Source organism: Hemicordylus capensis, chromosome 4 (genome assembly GCF_027244095.1).
Source record: "Hemicordylus capensis ecotype Gifberg chromosome 4, rHemCap1.1.pri, whole genome shotgun sequence".
NCBI lineage: Eukaryota > Metazoa > Chordata > Lepidosauria > Squamata > Cordylidae > Hemicordylus > Hemicordylus capensis.
Window position 1 is genome coordinate 27,432,328 of NC_069660.1, and position 22,119 is coordinate 27,454,446.

The following is a 22,119-nucleotide window of genomic DNA, read 5'->3' on the forward strand; positions in this document are numbered from 1 at the left end:
CACACAAGAGGCAAGATTGTTCTCTCTAATATATTACTTTATTAATCTGGAGGAACCAGGGTGGGGAAGGGGAGCAGATCGACATTAGGAAAATAAAGCAAAAGTCATCTCTAACTCCTAACACATTCTAAAGTCTAAAGCAAAACACTTACATATCTTGATGAAAGTAGATGGAAGTAAGTAGATGGAAAATAGCTGACACTTTACAGAAGCAACGCACAACTTTTAAAGAGTTTCTTAGGCAAAGTACCTGGAAGGGTGGTGAGAATGTTCCACCAATCAGATGTACGCCACGAGGCTGTCACCTGCCTGTAGTTCAAAGAGTTTTCAGTTACCATCTCTGAGAGATAACTGAGGCACAGAGTGTCCATTTCTCCTATGCTAGACAGGATTAGGGGACAGGTGGATGGCAGGTCTGACAGATGCTATCACATCAAAATGATGGAAGCGAACTCCAGTCATGCATGTGATTCCTTGATACCACCTACTGCGGTACTTTGGGTGTTTTCGTGCTATTGTTTTTATCTGGCTGTTTTCCTCCTTTGTGGTCATTATGACAATATTTTATGGATTGTGCATTAACGTCCTTTGGTGATTTTACTCTAAGCCATTTTGAGAGGCCTTCTGGCCTGAAAGGCGACATTTATTTTTTTTTAATACATAAAAATGAGTCATAATAGTACTTGATTTTATTTTAATTTTAAAAATATTTATTTATTTAAAATATTTCCATACTGACCCAAACTTGCGTCTCTTTAGATGCAAACAGGGAACAATGTGTGTCAGAAACAATAGTTATGCCCTACAGGTGCTTTGTTTGGAACCGTAAAACAATGACAGCAAATGATCAAAAGGGCTCCAATTGCGGCCTTCATGGAATACTGGACTTGTCTGACTGCAGGGATCAGAAGTGCTGTATTGGCATCCCAATATTTAGGGTTAGAGTTGCTATATTCTAGGGCAAGGCATAGTTATATCACTGTGGTAGTCTCGGGTGAGGAGAGTAATGGCAGCTAAGGAGTCTCTGGAATCCCTTGCTGTGTCGTAGACATGATGCTGTCACAGAAGATATTTGCTGAAAGTAGTGTGAGAATTAACCTCTGTGTTGCAGCCTCTTGTTTACTTGGCAGCAGGCAAAAGTGTTCCTATAATGTAGCCAGCAAATATCAGATGGAGAATAGGGGAATCCCAGGAAAAACATTGCAACATGGGGGTGGGCAAATTAAGACAAACACATCAGCCCAGATCTTAAAAAAACAAAACAAAAGAAGTGGCTGTGGAAACTGAGTTGCCATAGCTGACAGAGAATCACTGAGACAGGGTGGAATCCAGTGTTTTGGAAGGTCTCCCTGCATGACGCATGGTTTTGGAATTTTGCAGCTGGTAAGCCCTCATTAACAAAGGCAACTACTACTGGCCTAGATTCTCTGGCTTGCTTTCTACTACGGGGGCGCCTAGAAACAAGCCTGTCTGTAATTATTTGGCTTTGCAACATATCTGCTTAAAGACAGAGATTGCTTTTTAATGCATTTGTCTTGGAACGGACAAAAGGCAGAGTGAGAGGGGTGAGATGGAGAGAGAATCTTCTATCACCTGTTGAAAGCTAATTGATCACATAGAAACCTGGAACGAGGAGTGGAATTCCCTATTCTCCCACTTAGTCATCACATCCTGGTGTGACTCATTTTATTACACGGAGGTTCCCAGTGGTTTTATTTTGAGTGGAGCTTTTGTTTCATAAAATGTTTATACATTACTCTCTCTCTTTTTGCTTTTGCTAAGTATATTTCCATGAACTGGCATAAGATATTCATCGAAATAGACCTGGAACGGCATTGGCCCCTGCTGTTTCACTACTCAGCTACTGTTGTTATGTTTTGTTGCAACTCAGGTTGAATTTTTCAAACAATGGACTCGGGTTTACTGCCTGCCTCTCAACTTGTTCTCTGGATGCAAAATGTCAATTTTGGGGCTAGGCTACAACTAAGATGACTCACACCTCTGGCCCTTGACCAAGCAAACCTTGACATGCCTCTTTGGCCTCAGTGAATCATCCTTGAGTTCTTTCTTGGTGAAATGAAAGTGTTGGCCCCAGCTCCCCAGAAGACCACTTAATTGGCTAAGGTGGACAGTCTCTTGACCCACATGAATCAAACAAGCCCACCACAGAATTTGGTCCTTCTGAAAGCATGCAGTGTCATGTTGGCTCATAGGCACCACATTCTTTCGAGCTGCAGTAGCCTTCCCGAAATTACAGAATTAGCCATGTGTGATTACTCACAGAACAGGGGAGCATGATGTGTAAGAGCATAAGAATTGCCTTGCTGGATCAGACCAAAATTCTGTGTAGTCTAGCATTCTATCTAGCACTCTTGCTTCCCAGAGTGGTCATCCGGGGTACCCTTGGGAATGCGTGAAGCAGGGCAGGGTGCATAGAGCCATCCCCTCTTTCTTGATCCTAAACATACTGACCCAACTCCAGTTGTAGTTGCAGGCAGCTACTTATGGGTAATGCAACCTAAACCACTTGCCTGTTTGCTCTAAGTGGCCAGAAATTACGTTTAGACAAGAGCTACCTTCTTTAACAGTTTCACACCACACTTCTGTAGGCAGCCATAGTTTCTGCCGTGCTTGAAGCACTGACAGAGTTCCCTACAGCTGGCTCAGCAGGAGCCAGCCACTGAGCACATGATCAGTGTTCCAAATATTACTGAAGCTGCTGCTGCCCACCACAGAGGTGTGGCATCAAAAAGTTAGAGAAAATGGGGGGGGGGGGGATTTTCAGCTTCCACTAACAATTTTGGTAAGCAGCTCTGAAACTCTTTGGAAGTGCAGAAGGACTCCATTCTCTTTATTTGTGATCCTCTCCCCCCACCCCAAGCCTTTCCATAAGCAAACTAGTCAAAATTTGTGTAGGCTAGAGTCTTTATGAACTTAAGTACAAGGCTGTAACAACTGGTTCCTCTGGACGGGGATGTGGCTCTATGTGCATCCAAAGGTACATCCCAGTTAGTTTAGTTGGGCCTAGATAAACACATTATGGGGATGCGGATGGAGACGTACATCTGAATCAGAACTGGGTATCCACACGGAAGGCTACTTCAGCACAAGGTTGACAAGAAAGCTGCCTTATGCCAAGTCTGACCATAACACATTGGCCAGACTCTGTCTTGGCATTTGTACTGGTGTGAGTCAAGAGCAGTTTCATCAGCTGCAACTGACATTTAACTCTCCCTCAGGGGTAACTTAGGGAGTGAAGTCTTGCTCATACCACACTCTCACCCTAATCCAAGAATCTCATAGAGCCTTTGTGGCCAGTTGCAGGAACAAAAATCTCAGGGCTGCACCCCATAACCAAATAACATTGACATTTGGGCATGATTCAACCATTTAGCAAGGGCTTCACTATGAATTTCAGAGAAAGAGGGCAGCCCACATGTGCAAAAACACACCAGTGCATATGCACTGAGGTGGCACTGAGAGATGGTGGTACTGCCAGTGAAGGGGAAATGCCTTCCATTGATGAAGTAAAAGTACTGATTGACCCAAAGGGCTAGTCAAGATATCTTGGGAGCTGAACCATCGTTCAGTGGCAGAGCACATGACTTGCATGCAAGAAGTCATTCAATCTCTGACATCTCCAGGTAGAGATGGGGAAAACCCCCAAAGAGACCAGTCAGGTCTACCCGCACCAGATAGACCAATGATCAGTACAAGGCAGCTTCCAATGAATGAATATATCTGTCTTCCTGGGGTAGTTAAGTGGCAAGGCCAACACTGAACCTTGATAACAAAGCTGCTGGCCCACCATTCAGTGTTTTCATTGCTACTGGCCAAAGTAGATGTTGCGTTAAACCTAGTGGCGGCCAGTGAGGGCAGCGAGAGTACATTTAAAAAGCATTACCGTCTATATGGCAGGCACCTGGAAGCCACCGGGAGCATTGGTGCCCCATCCGGTATCCCGCACACAGCTGCCCTGCCCACTGTACTCATCTGGACCCTGCGCATGCGCATCTGCCAACTTCTCAAATGGCCGCCACACATGTGCACAAGCTAGAGGAGTACAGTAGGCAGGGCAGCCATGCATAGGATGCCAGGTGGGGTGTCGCTGCTCCCGGTGGCTTCCAGGTGCCACCCAGATAGACGGTAATGCTTTTTAAAGGTACCTTTTGTCACCCCACTCCACCCTCACCAGCTTTGGCTGGTTAAACCAGCATGAAGCATGGTGGGTGATGAGAGGGCATTTAACCCTTTTTGCCCTCACACCATGATCCTGATGAAAATACCCGCTCTCCAAACAGTTATTAGCACCAGATGCTATTGCCCCATTGGTACCACAGGGGTAAATATTCTCTCCTTTCACATCCTGATTATTCTGCCCATGGTTGTGATTTAAAAAATTGTTAACACCTCAGGCCAAACTTTGCATTTGATCTAGTGTGTAGTTTGGCCCTGCTATTACAACAACATGTTTGTTTGTTTATTTGTTTGATTATTCAATTTCTATAGCTCCCTTCCAAAAATGGCTCAGTATGGTTTACACAGAGAAATAATAAATAAATAAGATGGATCTCTGTCCCCAAAGGGCTCACACTTTAAAAAGAAACACAAGATAGACACCAGCAACGGTCACTGGAGGTACTGTGCTGGGGGTGGATAGGGCCAGTTACACTCCCCCTGCTCAGTAAAGAGAATCGCCATGTTAAAAGGTGCCTCTTTGCGAAGTCAGCAGGGGTCTTGCTTACAAAATGCTTTACAGAAGTTGTTGCAGTTACCTTCAAAACAGCCATCACTAATATTCACACTTTGCAGATGAGGAACTGAGGCTGATAATGGGCTGAAAACCAGTTTAACTAGGCATTGGTGAGAGGTGGATTGCATCCATTGTGAATTGCCACAACCACACAGTGAGTCCAACAAAGGTGGGAGTTGAAAACAGATGGATCTCCCAAATGGAGTCCAATTTGCTATCAAACTAGGTCAGATGTGCTATTGGAAGCTGCAGCCAACTTTGTCTCCGCAATGACTTAAGTAAACGTTTTGTTTGACAGTCTGTCAAATCTCTGCTGCAAGGAAAAAAACAACAACCTCAGAGTAAGCTTGTGAGAAATGCAAGGAGAATTTCTCAAACCTCTCAGTCCATCTCTCATGCCAGCTCAGCTAAGCTGTGGCAGAAAACGTGTTTTCCTGCCATTTCATAAGCTTGTAGTAATGAGTAAGGGATCGTGAGTAATGTGTACAGGCTCAACAGACCCTTTAATTGGCTAATTATGCCAAACAACTCCGAGGGTACTGTAGCGGATCAAGCTGGATTTCCCTAATGCAGAGTGACATCTTGACTTCCCCCTAGAATTTGGCATAAAACTTGTGGTCTGATCAGAGCTACACTTTTCCTTTAAAAAAAAAAAAAGGCCTTTATTTCTGTAGAGAGTGCTGACACCATCAGATATTGCACTAGAGCTTAATTTCATATTCAGTTTTCCAGTCTCCAAACAGAACAAAACATGCCCCTGTACTGTGGAGTTAAAGTTTGACCCAACAAAGAGGAGCTTAGCACATATGCTTACCATGCTGCAGTCTGCATTTTTGGTAGGAATGTTGGTTCTCGCCACTGTTACAAATGCACTTATTTGTCCCAAGCACACATGTCCAGGAATACACTTAAAGAATCTACGAGGACATTATGGGGAGCCTGAAATCTATGAGGACATTATGGGGAGGGACCGTATATGCTGAGAGCACATACTGTGCATGCAAAAGCTCTTGGGTTCAGTCCCTGCCATCTCCAGTTAACCCCTGCTAACTGAGCAACAAGGCACCTTTTTAAAGTGGTGGTTCTCTTTACTGAGCAGGGGGAGAGCAACTGGCCCTATCCATGCCCTGCTCAGCATCCCTCTGGTGGTGTTTATCTTATTCTTTTTAGATTGTGATCCCTTTGGGGACAGGGATCTCTCTATCTCTCTATCTCTCTATCTATCTAAACCGCTTTGTGAGCTTAGTTGAAAAGTGGTATATAAAAGTAGTAGTTGAAGTAGTTGTTAAAGTGGTAGTTAAAGTAGTCATTAAAAGATATCAGGTAGTAGAGCCGGTGGCAACTCGGGACTGGTAATGACCTTTCTGGTGGCAACCTGGGACCGAGCTTTTTCTGTGGCTGCCCCAGGGCTTTGGAATATGCTTCCTGCTGAAATGAGAGCATCTTCTTCTCTGTTTTTCAGGAAGACCCTCAAGAGACACCTGTTTTCTCAGGCTTTTAATTGGAATTTTAATAATTTGTTTTAATAACTTTTATATTGTTTTAATTGTGTTTTGTGGATTTTAATCTGTGACTTTTATATTGTTTTAAAATTTTGTACACCGCCTAGAGATGTATATATCAAGCGGTATAAAAATTAGATAGATATATCAACTCTCTGAGACTCTGAAGAGCTGCTGCCTAGCCACAGTAGATAATATTGGGCTAGGGATGCACATATCCATCTATCACAAGAATGTAGGCACGTAGGTAGATAGATGAGCCACCTAATGGCGCAGTGGGGAAGTAACTTGCCTAGGGAGCAAGAGGTTGCTGGTTTGAATTCCTGCTGGTATGTTTCCTATGGGAAACACCCTGCTGTTATGTTTACTATGGGAAACACCTATATTGGGAAGCAGCGATTTAAGAAGATGCTGAAAGGCATCCTTGCATACTGCATGGGAGATGGCAGTAGTAACCCCCTCCTGTATTCTACCAAAGAAAACCACATGGCTCTGTGGTTGCCAGGAGTCGACACTGACTCGACGGCACAACTTTACCTTTGGATAGATTTGATGAACATTCTAACAAGGCCTCTTGCAAAAGTGATAGCCCTGTTTGAATGCTTGCAGGGAAGATCAAGATGAGTGCAGTGACTGACTACAGGCATGCTGTGAGCCCCATCTGTCTCCTCCTTCCCCTATTTTCATAGCCAACTATTTATCTTTGGGTTTGGAGAAGGGAAGCTTGGTGGAAACACTGGCTATGCTGCTCCCCTAGCAGCCCCAAAATCCCCAGGGGGAAAGCAATGCTTGCCAGGGCCCTGAAAATGTCGACCATGGACTTCCATTTTTCCAGCTTGAAAGTGCAAGCAACTTTGAGGCTTTTGCAGAGGTCAAATTGACCGCTCTCAAAGGCTCAAGCTTATGTGGACATTCTCTTCTAATATGTGAGAAAGTTTTCAGGCAAATGTGAGGATGCTCTTGCAACCCGAGCAACCGAGACAAATAGCCCAGCTCTCCAATAGCTGGGCCAGTCCTGTGCCAATTCATTCTTTTGAACATAAGATTCTGGCCTGAAGTATCTGCATATATTTCTCAGTCTCTTTCTAATACCGATTGAAGCTTATTAGTGAATGCCAGACAGTGTTTCTGCATTCTCTGTTGTCAGAGAATCCAAGACAGCAGGGGGTGGAAAAAACGGGTCATGAAGCATACTTTATTTATTTATTTATTTGGTTTATAAAACACCTGATATAAAACATCCCCAGCTGATGTGCATAAAATAAGAGACATGCCTCTTAAGCAGTGCAGAATAGGTCTACCTGCTTCCTTTGCTGCTGGTCACATATTGTTAACTTATTTGCAGATTGTAGCCAGCAGCCTGGCTAAGTATAAAGCAACTTCTTACACTCGTGTGACCACACTTAGCAAAACCCAAGGACTCTTAGAGCTTATCTGCTCTACAAATGCATACTAGTTTTATGCCAGTTTTAACAGTCACTACCAATTAAAAACTTGTTTGCATCTCACCTTTCTCCAGTCACTCAAGGCCCTTGCAGCATCAATTAAAACAATGTTTACATACACGGCAGCTCTTTCATGAGGCAAGGGGAGGCAGCTGCCTCAAGTGGCGGATTACTGGGGTACAACCAATGTGCCCCACTATTGCTATGGGAGCGGCTCTCGGGGGCCAATCTGACCTTTGCAAACTTTTCAAGGAGCACATCTCTTCACACTCCTTGCAAAGCTTGCAAGGAGGAGGAGGAGGCTGCTGGCAATCTTCCCTCCTTCCCACCCCGTGTGCCACTTTCAAAGCTTGCAATGGTCAGTTTTGAAAGGGGGCTGGCCCCCTTCAGTGGCATGGGGGCAAGGCAGCATTTGGCGCCTCACCTCAGGCATTGCTATACCTTGGGCCACCCTGTTTACATGCAATAAAAGCAGAGGCGCACTAACCACCGGACCTTGGGGACCCGGTCCAGTCCTCCAAGGTACAGGGGAACCTCCAAATGGCCGGGGCCGGTTCCTCCGGCAGATGAGCCACCCTACGCCCGCCCCACCAAAGCTCTGCTTTTTTTTAAAAAAAAGGTCTTACTGAGGCCGAGGGGTGGCTGCGGTAGGGGGAGTCCTTTCCCCTTCTCCCCCTCCCCCAGCAGTGGTGGTGTGGGAGCAGGAGAGACGCTGCCCCCATCCGTTCGGGCCAGCGTCTTTAAGCAACTGCAAGGTGCACTTGCACAGTTGTGATTGTCGCAAGCCCATGTCATCACGGGCTTGCGATGATCTCTAAACTGCTCAGGCGTACCTCACAGTTGTTTAAATATGCTGGCCTGAACGGATGGGGCCAGTGTCTCTCCTGCTCCCACCCCGCCGCTGCTGGGGGAGGGGGGAAGAAGGGAAAAGGACTGCTCCGCACCACACCCCAGCCACCCCTCGTCCACGGTAAGACTTTTTTTTTTAAAGCGGTGCTTTGGCAGGACGGGCCCCCCAAAGGAAGTTTGGGTCAGCTCATGGTGGGGGGGAATGCATCTGGGCAGTCCGGGTGCCCAAATTACCTTGGTGTGCCCCTGAATAAAACACAGTCAAGAAAATGGGACTACAAAATCCTGAACAGCAGCTAACCAGGAACCAGAGGACATTACTGATGTGCTCAAAGGCACTTTGGGCAGGAGGACCTTTAGGAGCATCTAAAAAGAGAGAAGAGCTGGTCTTGTGGTAGCAAGCATGACTTGTCCCCTTAGCTAAGCAGGGTCCACCCTGGTTGCATATGAATGCGAGACTAGATGTGTGAGCACTGTAAGGTATTCCCCTTAGGGTATGGAGCCACTCTGGGAAGAGTATCTAGGTTCCAAGTTCCCTCCCTGGATTCTCCAAGATAGGGCTGAGAGAGATTCCTGCCTGCAATCTTGGAGAAGCCGCTGCCAGTCTGTGTAGACAATACTGAGCTAGATGGACCAATGGTCTGCCTCAGTATATGGCAGCTCCCTATGTTCCTATGTAAAACCAGGAGAGAGGTAAATGGGTAGACCTCTTGTGGTAGGCCGTTTCATGCAGGCTTTCTCGGTGGTTGGCCAGCCTTTCTCCTTAATGTTGAGAATTAGTGTTGCCATGGCTCCCGCTTCCTGAATCCTGGGAATTGTGGTTTGGTGGAGGAGCTGAGAATTTTATTAGAGGTCACTAGGCCCACTCTTACAAAACTAATGTTCCCAGGGATGCCTCTGAAAATGGAATAACTTTTGAACCAGTTTCTCTATAGTGTAGATAGTATGTATGTATGAAGTCAGCTGAAGGCTTTGCATAGGATTTACACCAGCCACTATGAAGGAAATCTCCCTTGATGTATCTATATTCCTATGTTGTTCTGGGTTTATAGCTGTAGTGGGCTTTCTTAATTACTTGTTTTATTGAGCATATATTGTTTTAATTTGCGTCCTAGGTTCTGTTGTATTTTAATGGACTGTAAGCTGTCTTGAGGGCCTCATTAGGACTGAAAGCTAGGATATATGTTTCTACATGAATAATTCCACCCGATTACTTCTGAACAATGACAAACAATCCATGTCAGTCCCCACTAAGATGAGGGGAGCAAGTCACCTGTTCAGAGGGCAGGGTCAGTGCCAGGTTGTGAGGGCCTTGGGGTAAAGTCCTCACGCCTCTGATGGAGGGCCCGAATGCTGCAATGGGTAGGTGTCAAGGTGGCAGCTGCAAAGCATTCCAGGCCACTGCTAGCATCTTTCCCCTCAAGTAAGCCCCCACAATGGGTTGGGAGAGGCTTACTTGGGTGGCAGGGAGGCAGCGGTGCAGGCTGCTCCACAATGACTGCCGCCATCCTTATTTTTTTCCTTTTCATGACAATGCAAGGTAAACATAAGAATACAAGATGAGCCTTGTTGGATCAGGCCCGACGCTGTTGCTCTCCTGCAGCTGGTATTTGGAGCTGGCAACCTGCCTCTGAACCCGAAGGTAGCCTATAGCCATCAAGATTAGCAGCCATTGATAGACCTGTCCTCCATGAATTGATCTAAGCTTCTTTTAAAGCCATCCAAGCTGGTGGCTGCTGCCACATCCTATGGTAGGCATGTGGACGAACTGTGGTTTGTCCCTCAATTTGAATGCAAATTCGTTCGTGCCGCCACCGATACCATGCTGACCATGCAAATGGTGTTGGTGCAGGTGCAGAGGCCATGTGCATGCTGGCACCACATGCAGGCTTCTGGGGGGAGCACCATTGCAGCAGGAAGCTGCATGCAGCAGCGATCATGCAGGTAGGACCTGCTGCACTCACTTTTAACCCCCCTGGCCTGCACGCAAACTGCTGAACCGGTTCAGCAACAGCATGAACCAGTTCATATACCAACCAGGGCATGGACTGTGGTTCGTGCACATGCCTATTGTGTGGACATGTGCTTACCCCATCTCCGAGTGACCGCGATGCATCAGTGGGATAAAAGCATTACATTTTGCTTCTAAACTGGTAGCAGCCGGTACAGCCATCACAAAGCATGCTGGTTCGTGCTTTGAATTGCTGCTGCCTCATAGGCTCTGAATTGAGTTGAGCACTGCGCAGGGCCTCAGGGCTAGGCTGTGGGCCTTCTGATGATCCTGAGTCCCTGGCCAGTGGCCAACTTGACCCACCTCTGGAACTGACCCCAGGGCAATTCCAAGGGTAAAGGAATCAGGCATGTTACTACTTTTTCACTGACTGTATATACCCACTGGCCGGAGAACATCTTCTACTAGAAGGCCATATTTTTACAACATCCTTAGATATTATAGATCATGTCTGAAATGCACAAAACACAACAGTAATGAAGTCAGAATTTTTGGACATTGCTTCTGATTCCGTTACCAACTTATTTGGCACATTTCAGACACTATAATATTTTTTTGTAAAACGACCTTATAGTAAGAGATGGGGTGTGTAAAATATCAGCTTGAAAATGTGCTTGTGACTATAGTCATTGAAAAAGTAGTAACAGGTCTGATTCTGTTACCCTTGGAATTGCTCACATCAGATACTTTAACCCAGAAGTGCACAACTTTGACCCTCACTACAACAGTTGACTACAATGCCCGTCATTCCCAGCAACAGTTTGCAGTAGTCAGGGATGATGGGAGTTGTAGTCCAACAACGGCTAAAGGGCTGAAGTTGTGCAGCCCTGCTTTAATCCTAGCAACACTAATCTTAGAAACATTAAGCAATAGATACACTCTTCTCTCTAGTCATCTTTTCTATGCCAGTTTTGCATCTTTTTACAAATTACAAATAATAGCTTATAGGGTGACTATCGTTTTTCTTCCTATCAGAACAACACTGATTTATTTTATTTCTTGTTTCATCTGCTTTGACATAAACTCTCAGGAGTTTTAATATTCAGAGATGTGCAGGGAAAAGCAAATATTGACTGTCTAAAATTAGGGCTTGTACACTCCAGATTATAAAAGCAAGGCAGATGGAGCATGATATTTAAGTAGAAAGGTCAGTACAATTGTCATGAGATGTTTGCTTTTTATACAAAGATACTATGTTTGTAGAACCAGGATTATCCCGGGCGCCAGATTTGTTAGAAAAGCATTCACCTGTTATTCACATTGATACATCCATGTAGAATCATCTTTAGAACAATGTACCATAAATAAATAGACCGATTTTGCCCATCCTTACCCCCACCAGCCTCCATAGACTTTGGGATTAAACTCCGCATCATCTGGCTTTGTTTAATGTTTCAGATTCACAAGGTTTTATTAGTGCCGTTCCAGTGGTTCTGTCACTAAATGAAATCAAATGTTTTTGTGGCTCCAGCATGATTCACTGGTCTCTGGAGTACTGAATGTGATTTTGCAGGCTGCATCTAGTTTGTGCTATGTCAGTGTTCTAGAATAGTATTCAAAATAATACTTGCAACTCCTTTCCAGGATGGCCTGTGTGGTGCTACTTCCCTCCCTCCCACCCTTCAGATTTGTTCTCAAGAGGGGCGTAGTGACCTCCACAGGGGCCAAAATCTTGGCAAGCCCCATAGCATGTGCAAAGTATGTGCACACCCCAAGCCCCTCCCCCTGCATCTGATGTCAGATGCAAGGGGCGGGGCAACCAACGTTTCCCCACCGTTGCTCCTACCGCCTGTTGGCTGCCCCCAACACCGCTGCCCCTGCCTCGCCGCCGCTTCTTATCTTGGCCCCTGTGGTGGCAGCAGCAGGCACTGTGGCTCTCGGGCCTCTCCAGCCAGCCTGCACGCTTGCACAGTTCATCTATGGATGTTGCATACCTGTGATGTCATGGGCATGCAATGTCCATAGTCGAACTGCACAGACGTGCAGTTCAGCCAGAGAGGTCTACAGGCCAGCCAGAGAGGCCCAACAGCCACAGAGCCCACTGCCGCCACAGGGGGTGGCCTGCCCCACTCGGCTCACCCCACCCCCACCCCCCAGAGACCAAGATAAGAAGTGATGGCACGGGGGGGGCAGCAGCAGGGTGATCTGCTTGGGGGGCCCCTGATCCTCTGGGCCCAGGGACATTTGTCGCTGCTTGTTCAATGGACGCTGCACCTATGCTTCTCAAAGCCCATCTTTTTTGTCACCCCTTAGTTTTCTTAACCCCTAACTGAAATGAAGTTTAAGTATATGTGACAGCACTTCCTTACATTCATCCCTGACCTTTCCTTTTTTGCCCTTGTCTTTGTTGCTCCAACACTGCTAAAATTCAGACTGTAAATTCCTTGGGGCTGGATTGCCTTTCCCCCACCTTGCTTATGTTGTTCTGTAAAACACCCTCTCCACAGATGCTGTATAAACAGGCATCCACAGATTTAGGTTACTAGCCAGCCATTATTTGTGGTCGCCACCAATCCCCTTTCTTCTCTCCGATCCTTTTCTGGCACACAGGCAGAGGCCTTAGGAGAGAAGCGAGTCTCCTGTCATGTGCAGTGAAACATGGAGGTGGTAGGAAACAGTGGGAGTCCTCCCCTACTGCTCAGAAAGGATTGCTCCTGTTTCTTACCTTCTTAAAAATGGCTCTGGAGATGAGACCTCAGGGGAGGAGATCTGTGTGATGCGGGGTGTCCTGCTTGCCAGGGGGCTGGAGGCATTCGCCACTGGTGAGCTGGCAAGTGAATTTATAGATGCCTGTATATAAATAACAGTAATGGCCTCATAGAATCAGATCTTCTACACAGTGAGTAGAAATAATACTAACAAGCTTTAATTTGAACTAACCACTGTTTAAAGCATTGCAAGCTTTCGAGATGGCACGTACTTTATCAGACATAGGTGGCTGAAGGAAAAATAAAATTGATGTCCTTATTTATGTCTAGGATGGTACTTGGTTGTGTTTCTTGCTCCTAGAGCCAAAGAGATGAACAACCAAACTGCCAGATTCAGTCAGTAATTCAGCCTTTGTGCTTTTAAACAGATAATAGAGAGTGGCTATTTGAAAAGAAACACAATTGTTTCCGGATTAGATGGCTGCAGTGTTCCCCCACCCCCGCCACCTGTCACTACCCTTCCTGCATTTTCACACAGTGCTTATTTGGGGGATCAAAATAAGCTGTACATTCAGGTTCTGCAGTCTGCCATGCCCTGGTGTTCTGTGGCTTGGACTTATCTCCTTTTGACAGGGATGTCTGTAATCTACACAGGCAGATCGTTATCTCTACTGGGTTGTTCCGAGGAGAGAAGTAGCAAATTCCTTTTTCTAGGCACACTTGCCACACTTTTTGCTCATGAGTGTCCCATCGCCAGGCTGAAAGTGTGGGCACTTTTGTATGCAGACTTGCCCTGAATGTGTACACTGTATCAGCACTTAAGCAAACTGTGCATCTTTAAAGAAAAGGTGCTTAAATCAGGAAAAGGTTTGGACTGAACAAAAGGAGTACTACTGCTTTGCATAATGTGCAAAGTTAAATTGCACATTGTGTGACGTAGCAGTGGAACTTACTCCTTCAAGATGTGAGTGAAGGCCACTAGCTTATATTGCTTTTAAAAGGGATTAAACCAATTTACAGAGGTAAGATTCCCAATGGCGAAAGGGAACCTCATGTGCAAAGCCAGTATTCCTATGCACCCCAGATGCTGGAATTGAGAAACAAGAGAAGGTAATTAGAGACAGAGGAATATATGGAGCGGCCAGATACCAAGTCAGACCATTGGCCTATCTAGCTCAGTATTGTCTTGGCAAGTTGGCAGCAAGTTGCAGGCAGGAGTCTCTCAGCCTTATTTTGGAGATGCTAGGGAGGGAACTTGGAACCTTCTGCATGCAAGCATGCAGTTGCTGTTCCCAAAGTGGCCCCATCCCCTAAGGGGAATATTTCACAGTGCTCCCATGTAGTCTCCCATTCAAATTTAAACCAGGGTGGATCCTGCTTAGCAAAGAGGACAATACATGTTTGCTACCACAAGAGCAGCTCTCCTCCCTGGTTGTCTTCATGTCTTGCTTGTGAGCATCACAGAACCATCTATCTTGCTCGCAAAGCAGAATGCTGGACTGGAATGACATGCAAGGCATTATTTACATCCAGCAAGGCATTATTTATGTTCTAGATTGCAGAGCTGGGTATTAGGTGTGGAATTCTTGAAAATCTTAGTTTCTATTTAAGAAAAGGTTTTGGCCATGAAAATATATGTAAAAGCGCATGGCAATACCTAAAGAAATCTCAGGTGGAGAGTGGTCAGATACCTGAGAAATCGGAGAGACAACCATCCAGGGAGCCAGGAATCAAAAGGTGCAGAGGAAGAGTCAAGTGAGGGATTTCAGTAGGTCTGCTATAATTTATATCCCTTACATGGCATTCAATTGACCCTCGAGCATCGCCTGACTTATTAGGTCAGCAGGATCACAGGGTGGTATGGCCTGTAGTTTCCTCTGCAACCAGCAGCTCTGGGGGTGCAAGATGGAGGCAGCTAGGAGGCAGTAAGGTCATTCACACAATCAAAACTGTGTTCTGCCTGGGTTTGGGATTTGTGTATGCTCCTGATTTTTGGTTGTATGGAAGCAAGGTAAGAAGAAACCCTGGGTAGAAGTGATTGTGTGGAAGCAAGTAGGAGGAAAAGCTACCCAGGTTTTCTTCTTACCCTGCTTCCACACAATCACTTCTACCTTGTTTCCACACAGCCAAAAATTGTTGGTCATGAACAGCTGGTCATGGAGCCAACCAGTTGGTCATGGAGCCAACCAGAGGGAAGGTGACCTTGGACTTAATCCTGAGTGGCACCCAGGACTTGGTCTGTGATGTCAGTGTCATGGACCCTTTAGGGAACAGTGACCATAGTGCAATCAAATTCAGCATACATGTGGGGAGAAAATCACCAAGGAAGTCTAACACGGACACTTTGAATTTCAGAAGAGGAAACTTCTCTAAAATGAGGAGTTTGGTGGGGAAAAAAACTGAAAGGGAAAATCAGGAGTGTCACTTTGCTCCAGCATGCATGGAGTTTACATGAAACCACAATACTAGAAGCCCAGTTAGAACATATACCAAAATGGAGGAAAGGTACTACAAGACTGGGAGGATGCCGGCATAGTTATCAGGTAAAGTCAAGGAAGCTATAGAGGGGAAGAAGACTTCCTTCCAAAATTGGAAGGCCTGCCCAAATGAAGAGAACAGAAAGAAACACAAACCCTGGCAAAAGAAATGCAAGATGATAATAAGGGAGGCAAAAAGAGAGTTTGAGGAACATTTTGCTAAAAGCATCAAGGGGAATAACCAAAACTTCTTTCAATATATCAAAAGCAGGAAACCTGCCAGGGAGGCGGTTGGACCATTAGACAATGAGGGAGTGAAAGGGATTATTAAGGAGTATATGATGGTTTCAAAGAAACTAAATGAGTTCTTTCATCTGTCTTCATGACAGAGGATACTGAGCATATACCTGTTCCTGAACTGGGCTTCTCAGGGACAGAGGCTAAAGAAATGAGTCAGATAGAGGCCACAAGAGATGACATAAACGCTCTGGAAAAATTAAAAACTAGCAGATCACCAGGGCCGGATGACATCCATCCAAGAGTCCTCAAAGAACTCAAATGTGAAATTGCTGACCTCCTTACAAAAACATATAATTTATCCCTACAATCAGGCCTACCAGAGGACTGGAAAGTAGCAAATGTAACACCAATTTTCAAAAAGAGATCCGGGGCGATCCAGAAAATTACAGGCCGGTTAGCTTAATGTCTGTTCTGGACAAATTGACGGAAAGCGTTCTCAAGGATAAAATTGTAAAGCACATAGAAGAAAAGGCCCTGCTGGGGGAGAACGAGCATGGCTCCCGCAAAGGTAAATCTTGCCTCACCAACCTTTTGGACTTCTTTGAGAGTGTCAACGAGTGTGTGGATCAAGGTGATCCAGTTGACATAGTCTACCTGGACTTCCAAAAAGCTTTTGACAAAGTTCCTCATCAAAGACTCCTGAGGAAACTTAGCGGTCACGGGATAAGGGGACAAGTACGTGTGTGGATTGCTAACTGGTTGAAGGACAGGAAACAGAGGGTAGGTATAAATTGAGAGTTTTCATAATGGAAGGGAAGTACGAAGTGGGGTCCCCCAGGGATCTGTACTGGGACCGGTGCTTTTTAATTTATTCATAAATGATCCAGAAGTAGGGGTAAGCAGCGAGGTGGCCAGATTTGCAGATGATACCAAACTCTTTCGGGTAGTGAAATCCCAAACAGATTGTGAGGAGCTGCAAAAGTACCACTTCAAACTGGGAGACTGGGCGACAAAATGGCAAATGCGGTTCAGTGTTGGCAAATATGAAGTGATGCATATTGGGGCAAAAAAACCTCAGCTTCACATATACACTGAAGGGATCTGAGCTCTCGATGACTGACCAGGAGAGGGATCTTGGGGTTGTGGTGGACAGCTCGTTGAAAGTGTTGACTCAATGTGCGGCAGCTGTGAAAAAGGCCAATTCTTTGTTAGGGATCATTAGGAAGGGGATTGAAAATTAAATGGCTAATATTATAATGCCCTTATACAAAACTATGGTGCGACCACACATGGAGTACTGTGTACAATTCTGGTCACCATACCTAAAGAAGGACATTGTAGAACTGGAAAAGATGCAGAAGAGGGCAACCAAGATGATCAGGGGCCTGTAGCACCTTCCTTATGAGGCAAGGCTACAGCACCGGGAACTTTTTAGTTTAGAAAAAAGATGACTGTGGGGAGACATGATAGAGGTGTATAAAATCATGCATGGTGTGGAGAAAGTGGATAGAGTTCTTCCTCTTGCATATCACTGGAGCCAGGGGTCATCCCATGAAACTGATTGCCAAGAAATTTAGGACCAACAAACAGAACACACGAACATTGTGTATTTTGGACAATGTTTAATCAATTTGTGGAATTCTCTGCCACAAGATGTGGTGACAGCCAACAACCTGGATGCCTTTAAGAGGGGTTTGAATGACTTCATGGAGGAGAGGTGCATCAACATCTACTAGTCTGAGGGCTGTAGGCCACCTCCAGCCTCAGAGGCAGGATACCTCTGAATACCAGTTTCAGGGGAGTAACATCAAGAGAGAGGGCATGCCCTCAGCTCCTGCCTGTGGGCTCCCCAGCAGAATCTGGTGGGCCACTGTGTGAAACAGGATGCTGGACTAGATGGGCCTTGGGCCTGACCCAGCAGGGCTGTTGTTATGTTCTTATGGGAGTACAGCCAGCTCCCAAACCTGGGTAGAACACAGTTTTCGATTGTGTGAATGACCTCAGTGTCTGATCCAAAGTTCTTCTGGTTCAAGCCCTGCAGTATCTGACAGAGATGTGGCTAAATAAATATTTCATGTAGTTGAGAGGTGGGCTTCATTATCTTGCATAGCTCCCTGTGCCCCAGTAACTAGCAGGAGGAGGATAAAGTATGCAGGTCAAGAAAATGCATACAGATTTGCAGAAGCATGCTAATTCTGGGCCAAGGGGTGGCTGCCTGGGGCTTAACTGAAAGGGAAGCGGGGGTATACATTTCTAAATAAATAATTATGTTTAGGCACAGCATGTACATGGGCTCAAAAGTCTGCTTTTAGCCTGTTGCTTTGCAGTCTAGGTCACCTTGACTTGGCTGGATATGTATGGCAGCACCATAATTAACCTGTTTAGAAATCTGACTGGTCACTTGGGATGTGCAGCTGCTGTGCTTTCGCAGGGTGTTTTGGTAATGATGCATCAATACGTTCGAAAACTCTGGAAACCTTGCATGTGAGCTGACTTCGAATACAATGGAGTACTTGTGCTTGCAGGAAACCCCCTTGAGAAAGGGCCGGGGTGTGAACTGCAACTACCTCAGGGGTAGTCCCAGAGGTCCTTCTGACTCAGACACATCTGACTCATCACTCCTCCTCTACCTCCCAGTTTCTTCTCCCAAGAGACAGTGATTTTACTGCAAGCTTTTCACAAATCTGAAAGGACCTGTGTGTTCCTTGCATTGTATTTGTTATTTTGATCCACAGCACTCTAGATCTCTTTCTTACCACCTTTCAGAAAATAGCCGTGGTTACTGGATATTCTCCAGACCCAATTCCCAAGTAGAATTGCCAGCTCTTGACTCCAAGAGAGCTCCCTGTGCTGTTGATATCTGTAAGGCAGACAGGAGATGTGCATCAAGTGTGGCTTGTCTCATAACCATCCAGCAGCAACAGGAAGAATGGCATCTACTTAATGGAATCCTCTATAACAGAGAAGCACAGGGGTGTAGCTATAATTGAGTGGATGGTTTCAAAGAACCTGGGCCCCCAAACTCCAGAGGGCCTTCAAGCTCCAGAGGGGCCCCCAGCTCTACCCCTCTCTATTTTCCTCATTATCTCCCTCACTCTGAGGGTCCACCAGGGAAAGGAGTGAACACAGGCCCCCTCTCCCCTAGCTGCGCCCCTGGAGAAGCATCAAATAATGGGAAGCATCAAATAAACAGAGGTGCATCAAATAGAAACCCTTTCAAAAGCCCAGTGTGATGTAATGCTTGCTCCCTGTGGGAATCTGCATTCCCTTCCCCTCACATCTCCCCTCTCCAGAAAAAATTCCTTCCTCCCTCCCTCTGACCTAGTTCTCATTATAGCAGATAAAGTAGTAAACCGTTTTCTGGATTGAACCACCTAAGACTGAAGTTGGGAGGTCATATGATTGAATGACTGCTGAAACTCACCTTCCACCCAGATGAGCACAAACATGTTGCTGGGAGTGCGGTCTGCACCCCCAGATTATCTGTGCTGTGCCATGCAGTGTGGCGCTCCGGAGGCTGGAACGGCATGTCCCAGGCTTCAGATATCCCACAATGCACCACGCCATGAGCACAGTGCATTCAGGCAGGTGCTCTAGGCACTCTTCTCTGTGTCTTCTTGGGATCTGTGCAGCTTGACGAGACACACGATCCCAGGAGCTGGGTTAAGGGAGTGCTTGCTCCCTTAACCTCTGCTAAGAATCAGGCCTGGGAGCGGGGTTAGATCCCTTGCAGATCCCAGTGCTTCACACACGCGCTTGTGAGAATGGCCTCAATATCAGTGTGAGTTGCTAGCCAGAGGATTGGACTTAGATCTGGGTTCAGGGGACCCATGATGCTCCATAGCTAGCCATGAAACTGACTAGCTATGGACCAATCATTAGCCTAACCTACTTTCAGAGTGATTATGAGAATAAACTATTATGATGGATAAAAAAAGGATGGATGACCCTGTGCACCACCCTGAGCTTCTTGAAGTAAAGATGGTATATAAATGTGAGACTAAATAAAAATACTAGTCTAGCAAGCCACATACTTGCTTGGTTAGTTGGTTTTGTTATAGTTTATTTTGTGATAGTTGAAAACAGCAAAAGGGCAAAAACCTCAGGGTTGGTTCAGCAGTTCCTGTATTTTTCCTTTTAACATCCATTAGAGAACTGGGAAATAACTGCTTGAACGATAACGTCATCTAAATGCATTGGTGTAGTGCTGCAGGGTTGCAGTCCAGGACATTTTTTCCCTCCAAAGTCTCAGCAGGGATATAAAGCCCTCTGCTTTCTAAGTGAAAATATATGCTGCTCTTGCTATTCCTACCGTTGGTTACATAACTGAATATCAGTCTACAATTAATTTTATTACCATTCTTCCTGTCTTCTGTTACAAAGAGTATTCTCCGCCCTTTGTGGTTGACAATCCAGACTGCTCTTCTGGGTAAATAACCACATGAAGTACAAGCTCTGTAGGATTAGGGAACTATCCTTGACTTCTTGCAACAGAACCTCCCAAATTATTGCATCTGTCTAAGGGGGGGGGGCACTGGGGGGTGCCTATGTGGGCCGTCATGGAGAGTGCCTGCACTTCTGAATTTGCAACTACATCACTGCCTAGAAGTACCAAAGGGTTTGCATAAGCTGCAGCCCAAATCTGGGTATAGCATTACAAAAAATGCAAATAGAATTCTTGGGAGCATTAGTAGAATCAAACATTCAGTAGGTGATTTTTCCATTTCATTCAGTGCTAGCTCAACTTCTTACAAGTACAGCCGGGTGCAACCCAGAGATGTTTAAGCATGTGTTAAGTGCCACTGAAATGGCTGTGTATCATTTTTGCACAGCATGCTTTTGGAAATATGCTGACAGAGTTGAGAGGAAGAAAAGAAAACAGTGGAAGGTTTTAAGAGTAAAAGGGCAGAGTTGAAAAAGCTAGGAAAGTTTTAGTTCAAGAAAGAGGTGAAAATTTGGGGGAGCATGGTAAGCATTTTATTAAAATGTGTTAAATGGCTGTTCAAAACACGACACTCATGAATATTTTCTCTGTGTCTGTTGAGAGTGGCCGAGAGACACAAGGGGCTTCAGCATTAGTGGGAAAGATGGTAACTTGGGGATGAGGAAGACCTATTATGTTCTTGGAGGCATAAAAATGGGGCAGTATCAGCAGCTTTTAAAAATGGGGCAGTGTCAGCAGCTATGAAACAGAGACGGTATTAATCTTAGATAACATAATGGGAATTCTTAGGATTCTTTAGTCCTCTTGCAACCCTTATGTATATAAATATAAATGTGTGAGCTGGATCTTGGGGTCAGTGAGCAGATGTAGTGCAAAGACTGAATCTAGAAGTCTCTGATTTGATTTTCAACTCTGCCATGAACTTCACCTCACCACACTCTCTGCTATGGAATATAATAATAATAACCTACCTTATAGGGTTGTTGTAAGGATGTCAAAAGACTATATGTGAAGTGCTTTGAACATTTTGAAGTGATATACAAATACAAAGGTGGTTATGATTATGATGATCTTATTGGGAGTTACATACATTTCAAAGCACACTTTTCCTGAATGATTTAATCTTTGTTTCAGATGGGCAACAGATTTGGGAGATGGAGGCCACAGTGGATAAAGACAAGAGCCAGCCTGTAAGTAGTCAGCACCTTCTCCATGCTCTCTTTCAGACATCAAGCTTCATTCAGTGGCAGCAGAAAGACCTCCTAGCCAGGGGTGGGGAACCTTGGCACTCCAGCTGTTTTTAAGCTACAACTCCCATCATCCCCAGCCACTATGATTGTGGCTGGGGATGGTGGGAGTTGTAGTTGAAAAACAGCTGGAGTGCCAAGGTTCCCCATCCCTGTACCTAGACACTAAGGCTGTAGTCTAGTACAGAATTGGGTGTGCTGCTAAGCTTAACAACATCAGTGGGTTTAAGCATACTTGACTCTGTATTGGATGATGATCTAACTGCTTATAAGTGTGTGTGTTATGTCTTGCTTCTGGCACAGTGTATCTAGCATGCCCATTCAATAGTTATTGAAAACTTGTGGACTGCAGTCCAAGCAAACCAGGGTTTTGCTCTCCCATTGTTAGCCACAGGCAGGGCCGGCCATTTCATGAGGCAAGATGAGGCAATTGCCTCAGTTGGCAGGGTACTGGAGCACTAGCGGAGAGGCAACATTTGTCCCAGTTGTCGCCACCGGAGCAA

At 45.5% G+C, this 22,119-nt stretch overlaps 1 protein-coding gene across 4 annotated transcripts in view; it reads left to right on the forward strand.

The window, feature by feature from the left end:
• NFATC2 (nuclear factor of activated T cells 2) overlaps positions 1–22,119 on the forward strand; it is a 185,702-nt gene that overhangs the window by 88,001 nt on the left and 75,582 nt on the right. For all 4 annotated transcript variants that reach the window (XM_053249762.1, XM_053249761.1, XM_053249764.1 and 1 more), the window contains exon 7: positions 21,504–21,559. In XM_053249762.1, coding sequence (XP_053105737.1) covers positions 21,504–21,559 — 56 coding nt within the window. The remainder of the gene's footprint in view (positions 1–21,503; positions 21,560–22,119) is intronic.